This window comes from Periplaneta americana, chromosome 4 (genome assembly GCF_040183065.1).
Source record: "Periplaneta americana isolate PAMFEO1 chromosome 4, P.americana_PAMFEO1_priV1, whole genome shotgun sequence".
In the NCBI taxonomy this organism is placed as follows: domain Eukaryota; kingdom Metazoa; phylum Arthropoda; class Insecta; order Blattodea; family Blattidae; genus Periplaneta; species Periplaneta americana.
The window spans coordinates 63,510,441-63,517,783 of record NC_091120.1 but is presented as its reverse complement, the minus strand read 5'-3'; the positions used below and the strand labels follow the sequence as shown (position 1 = coordinate 63,517,783).

The window sequence follows — 7,343 nt, the reverse complement described above, 5'->3', positions numbered from 1 at the left end:
GCAGCAGTAATTGAGCCGTTCAGAGCAGAAGTGGTGTAAATCAAAAATGGTTAATGAGGGTTAAAGTAAACATTCTGTAAAATACAGCGCAAAGTAGCAATTAATATTCAATTTATTTAAACTACTAGCCGTACCCGTGAGCTTCGCTGCACCCGTTAGAAATAAATATAAATTAATTACATAATTAAAATAGGACATTTGATCCAGGGAACATTCGTGTTTGATAGAAGAATAAATCGTTTAATATGTTACTTAATTTAAATTGTATTAAAAAAAATTAAAATGCGATCATTTTGGTCCAGAGACCACTCATTTGGTGCAATGACAATTCCTTTAACATGTTTCTTAATTGTTATTACATGCAACCATAGTTCAATGAAGATTGACATATCATTTAATTTTAATGTGTATATATTACTTGCTACATGTTTCCATTGAATTATGGTAATAACTTAATTAACCCTTGTTTTCTACGTCTTCAGTCAGTAAATGGTGCTTGGCCCACTATGGTTCTGAACCCTTCAAATAAATTAAATAGTGATACAGCATATATAGTGATATGTAATTATATTTCTTTCTTTTGAAAATGTAAGAATTCGATCTCCTATGTACCATTGCCATGGAATGAATAAATGCGTTTTTCTTCCTACTCAAAAATTTTATATTTTGCACATAGGAGTTATTGCGGAACAACAACGCTATACTCTGAGGCGGCGGTAAAAATGTATTGTATTGTTATTTTAAAAGTCTTGTATATCCTTAAATATTAGTCCTATCAAAATTTTGCATAGAATAAAACTTATCGGAAACCATTTTTAAAGAAACTTTTGTTATGTAACACTTTCCAATGGTGAAATAATAATTTTATTATACAATTAATTAGCTTCCGATATTACTTCGTACAAACACAGAAACATTCTCTGTAGGCTATGTTTAATAGCTTTCGTTTGTTATTGTCCAAGGCCCCCTATAGACCATGTCATTTGTTTTTTATTTCATTACTGCGCCTTAGATGGCGTTGTTATATAAATTTTAAAACTCATTTATTTCATTAAATATCAGCCATATCAAAATTTTGCGTAGAGTAAAACTTATTGGAAATCATATTTAAAAAACCTTTTGTTATGTAACATTTTTCACGAAAATTAATAATAAGGGAGATATTTCGATTTAATTCAAGCCTCCTTATAACCCCCCTTTTAAATAAAGTATTTTGAATGCCATATAACCTAAAATCTAAGTTACAACGAACTTAATTTATATTCTAATTTTCATATAAATCGGTTCAGCCATTATCGCGTGAAAAGGTAACAAACATCCAGACAGACATACAAACAAAAATTTCAAAAAAGCGATTTTCGGTTTCAGGATGGTTAATTATGCATGTTAACACAAATTATTTTTGGAAAATCGAAAATTACCAGAAAAATTTTGGCTACAGATTTATTATTATTATAGATTAGTAGTCTGTGGATAGCAGGAAGGACATAGTACTAGCTACTTTGCGCTGTATTTTACAGAATTTTTACTTTAAACCTCATTATCCAATTTTGACTTACACCACTTTTGCCCTGAAGGGCTCAATTATTAATAACTCTGGATTTCGGCTTGATGAAGTATTGAATGGCATACAGTATTATGTTTTCCCCCCTTGCTTTGATCATCGTGTTCCGCTCCGCCTTTCTTTATCAAGGTTCAATGAACCGTGGTTTCAAGATTGAAACGTGTACAGTGAGAATATATTACTTTTATAACACAAATTGTCTAAAGGTCTTGTTTCCTTAAGTTACTCCAAATCATCATCGCCATCACCTTTCTGCAGTTCGAAAGCGTTATTACATCAAGATCTGATCCACATCCTAGCGGTGATTTCACACTTCCTGTGCAGCGTATCAAGACCAGTGCATATGTTTACAATCTTACAGCCATGTGTAGCTCTGATAAAGTTGGCGAGGAACTATCCCAACAGGCGCGGAACCGGATGATAAAAATGACCGCACAGATTGTGCACCCATCACAGTGTGTCTAGCCGCAGAGCAGTGAGGAAGTATGCGAGAATGCAGAGCTTCACATGGCTGCTCCAGCTATCGCTGCTGTTTACATTTTCGGGCCTGATCTACTCAGGCGTGCTGTCGGACTCCTTCGAGCAGACACCCTCACACCAATCTCAAGGTAACAGCTCAATTACAGTCCAGTAATGTATCTGAAGGGTTCGCGGGAAAAACGATGAGTGTCACAGTTTTCTTAAGGTTGATGTCATTATCTAATTCAATTGATCACTGCGAAATTTAATGTTTTTCTTATGAAAATTGATAAAAAGGAGAATTATCACCACGAATACAGTAATCCTTTCCTTTATTTTCTATAGAAACAGCACTACATCTTGCAGTTATAGACTCAATTAGATCATTATCTAATCCTTAACAGAAATGTGACATTCATCGTTTTTCCCGCGAACTCTTCATCTGTGCTTGTATACATTACATATTCACTATAACTCAAAATCTAGCATCTTTCCTCAAGGTCTAGTACCTGCTATGTTTGCCTATGTATCCTAAGTACAGTTCGATTCAACGTTATTGGCCCCTGTCCTTGGTTGTTTGGCTAGTGAGCGAACTGTGTGTTGCATAATAAGAAATAAATTTAATCACAAATGTGCATAGGGAAGAGGGAAGAGGAATAATAAAAATAATATCTATGTTTATAGCTGAGGGACACTCATGTCAAGAAAATATGTCATCATGACATTTTTTTCATCAACAGACGTAGTGGTTAGTAACGGAACGTGTGGAAGAATATTGTGTCTTAAGACGGAGTGTACCGTGACATGATAAGAAAGAAGTGTTTGGTGTTATAACTGTGCGGCCTAACCTGTGTGACCCAGGCCGCGAGTAGTGATGAGTAAAGGCTGGTTCACAATAAACCGGGAACGAGAACCAGAAAGAAAACGAGAAGCAGAGGACGTGAATATGAAAATTTTTGATTCACAATAAACCGAGAACGTAGACGACTATGCATATCGATATGCATGTCAATAACGATATGTAAAGTCGATATTACGCATTCTGATGTTATTTGTGTATAATTGATCAATGGCGTTCTTTCATGAGTACAAGGCAGCCATATAAACACAGGTTAACCAACTTCGAAATTTCAACTGAAACATTTCATTAGGTACGGTACTATAAATATGCCCATGCATCTTTATTATCACAACCTATTTTAAGTCTACCATGACGTAAAATAATTAGAGAAGAAACATTTGTAATAGAACAAAAATGAACACAACAGTAGTTATTGAATTGAAGCATGAATATGTAGTGTGTAATACAACCAATAAAGTAATAAAATATGATTCACTTACGATCGGTGTTCAAAGATGCAGCTATTTCTCATCTTTATACGAGGCTTATCGTAAATGTGAGGATTTTCCTCAACACTCAATATTAGAATCTCATCAAATAAAACTTGCTCCATGATGCAAAGCACAGAACAAAATAATGCATAGGGTCTTCTTGTACAAAATATACGATGACAAAATAGCTTTTAATGGCAATAGAATGAATCTAGTGGGCTGTGATCGGAAACGTGAACACCCGAAGTTGAAACTTGGCCAACTCTCCGTTCCCGATCCCGGGCTCCGGCAAGCTTTTCATTAATTGTGAATGCTCATATTGAAATGTACACATTTTAACAATTTTACCGTTTTCGTTTTCGTTCCGATTCTCGTTTCCGGTTTATTGTGAACCAGCCTTAACTTGCTATCAGTCTATCTACTTACTTTATGCAGGGGCCAAAATCCCTGAATCAAGCTGGGTTTAAAACCGGCTGAGCGCAATAAACTTGTGCGATCAAAATTCGTAGAATGACTTTGTCTCGAAAGAAAGTAAAAATTGGATGTTCGTGTCATAGATTTGCGGCACATAAATATCTTGTTCCAGTGAGAGAACGGCAAGAAAAATTTACAGGATATTTCTAACCTATATCTTTATTTGAGAGTACTAAAATGGTCATATATCTGTGACCTAAGTGGAGATGGGTTGTCTCAAATCCACTGGTAATCCACACCATATAACATATCACACCGTACACCATATTAGAGAATGTTGCAAAAATCTGTATAAAATTACTTACAATTAATTACTTCCTAATACGGTTTAAAGATCTCTAGTAACAAAAAAAAAAAAAAAGATAAATACCTTCAATACAAGAGACGTCGGAATCAAAATAAGCAACATTGTAATAGAACATATAAATACAGTCAACTTCGGTTATAGTGAACCTCTACGGACCAGCATATTTCGTTCACTATATCCGAGGGTCACTAAAACTGAAGTGTCTGTTTTTATACTACTGACGTTGCTGTACATACAGTTAAGCCCGTTTGGGTCAGACCCTGTTCAATATCTTTATCTTCCAACTTAAACACTTTACGCTTCGACATCCTAATGTTCACAGTTCGAAACTTGAATCTAATCTGGCCATGTAGGTAGAAGGCATTGACCGATTTCGCACCTCTTCCCACTAGAGGTATGCTACCATGTACTTGGCCTTGGAATTTCCCCAGGTCTACTTTTACAAAGATGCGGGAGGAAGAGTTGAGGATCATTATACTGTAATCCTTCTTGTATTTACCCTTTGGTCATCACTCTACTCCCTTGTACAAAAGAAAACACTTTGGCTTCCTATTCTTCTAATGGTCTCTTTTAAAGGAATCAGAACTAATCCTTCCTTTATCCCTCACTGCATACACTATTCTCTTTAACATTTAGGTTCATTATAGCCGAATGTTCACTATAACCGAGTTCACTATATCCAGAGCTGACTGTACCTTCAACTACTTAGGAAACTAAATCTTTTATCAAAACTAAACACATTTTATTGCATATTTATCAACATATTGATCACCCAGCATTAAGCCAATCATTGCAACTCCCTATTTTCCCCATGAAGTTGAATGGGTACCATTCCCATACACTAACCGAATTTTCATGTTGAACAAATTTTCATGTTGAAATTTCTTCACCCATCAAGGTTCAAACCAGCGCTTATTCCATATAGTCAATCCAGAAGGCAGTCAACGTGCTGATTGTCTATATGGATTTCTTTAAGGATTAACCGTAATCATAGCTTTAAGAAAACAGAAGAAAATTGCTTATTTTTACGCAGAATATTCTTTTTCCCGAACCGAGAAAGAGAATCCGTTCCTGTAACCTTGGTAGGAGAAAAAGTGAAAGAAATTCAAAAGCTTGCTGTTACAACACTATGATTGCTAAAATTAGGACGTTGTGAGTATTTAGGCCATGAACAAATTTAACTTACTTTACCACGCTCAATGAGTCACTTCCCTTCGCTACGGGCATAAGGGCGCCGACTTCACGTATAAAAGTAGCCGAGTCGCGCTGCCTCTCTCAATAATATCTCGGCATCGAGAGTAGTTACAGACCTGTGCGGCCACTCGATTGATTTGTAACTGCGAGTTCTGCAATACTAAAATTGCAAAATGATACATTCGTTTAAACCGTAATGAAGAATTTGTTGTGAACTGAGATTAATTTCGAGATATCGCTTCATATGAAGAGAAAATATATTGATGCTACCTTACATCCACATTCCACTGTGCCCGACGGCCAACTGCTGAAGACAGCAAACCAATACAAAAGTTTCATTGCGTTAGTGTACGAGATGAGGAAAGCCTGAGGTAAAAAAAAAATCAAGAATCAAATTACCCTTCTTTGGAGAGAGAAGAGGGGATAAAATAATGTTTTAAATTCAAAGGAAATCACCATCATGAAGTCTAGACCCCTCAACTTGTGCGATGTGGAGTAGAATTTCTAGTCTTGAAACTGGCAGAAGGAAAGGCTTTGCAACTGAATATCTCTTGATAGAATCCCCTCGTGCGCTCTCATTCGAGGACTGTAAAGTAGCTAATTAATGGTTTTTATTGTTGTAAAACAAATAATTTTAATAGGTAATATCATAAGAGGCTTTGCTCTCGTGAATTTATCGAAAAGAAAATAATGAAAAACTCGCATTATATTTAATAGCATTATTTCGTGAATAGAAAATTATATAAGTAAATAATATAATGAATTAATAACGCATATTATTTAGTTTCATCTTATCATGTTCCATTCACATTCGTAAGCAAAGAACGAAAATATTTATTTACAAATACTACTTGATCCATCTAGTCAGAACTACTCTAACTATACATGAAGACAACGGAATAGTGAAAATATTGATTTTGTTATAAACATAACTAAATTAAAAAGGATACCATTTAATTAAAAGTACAGTTAAGGAAGTTGTATTCCGAAGTAGTAACTTTATTGAATGCTTGTGATTTTTAAGAAATTCATACTCACTGGTTATATCTGAATTGGTTTATGCCATGGTGTTAATGATTCGAAAAAATAATTTCTAATCAGCGACAAAAAAGTGACGATATAAAAAATCGACAATACTGCTGTGATAAATGGTACTGATTGGCTAGAATTCAACTTATACGTCACTGGTAAATATAGATTCATGAACGAAATAGTCTTCATAATTCAAGAAAAATTCAATGACTGGAATGACTATTACAATACACTCAAGTGTTTTCACCTGTCCAAAATATATTCAATTATCGCTTGGGCTGATTACCTGGTTTGATATCCCCCAAAATTTTCCTCAACATTAAGGCGAATATCAGGTAATTCCATGGCGAATTCTTGACCTCATCTCGCTATCACCAATGCCATCGACGCCAAGACCTTAGTAATAGATACAGTGTTGTTAAACAGTCAACCAAAAACAAACATTCTAATATTTTCCATGCTCTTAATTGTGATTTATGTTTTAGAGATGAAGTTCATTAAATCAGTGTTTAAACACGATATGCAGCGAGCTTTTATTTCTCCATTATAAATGGAAACTTTAAAACTTTAAATGGGGTTTTAAGACGTAAAACACATATACGGAAAGTTTATATTTAGGCTATTTAGATCATAAAACTGCGTGGTCATGGAGGGTGGAAAACTCGAAGTCACGGAAGGTGGAAAAAAAGTTATGTTTTATTTAACGACGCTCGCAACTGTAGAGGTTATATCAGCGTCGCCGGATGTACCGGAATTTTGTCCCGCAGGAGTTCTTTTACATGCCAGTAAATCTACTGACATGAGCCTGTCGCATTTAAGCACACTTAAAGGTGGAAAATTCGGTCACGGAAGACGAAAACTCGAAGTCACGAAACACGGAAAACTCAAAGTCACGAAAGAAAGAAAATTCGAGGTCACGGAAGACGGAAAATTCGGGGTCACGGAAGACGGAAAATTCGAGGTCACGGAAGACGAAGGATT

General features: G+C 35.3%; 1 protein-coding gene across 1 annotated transcript in view; it reads left to right on the top strand.

The window, feature by feature from the left end:
* The first annotated feature begins 2,009 nt into the window (after nt 1-2,009).
* The window catches only part of LOC138697843 (trypsin-1), a 118,241-nt gene continuing 112,907 nt past the window's right edge, over nt 2,010-7,343 (top strand). Inside the window, exon 1 of the mRNA XM_069823404.1 lies at nt 2,010-2,172. Coding sequence (XP_069679505.1) covers nt 2,058-2,172 — 115 coding nt within the window. The 5' untranslated portion in view covers nt 2,010-2,057. The remainder of the gene's footprint in view (nt 2,173-7,343) is intronic.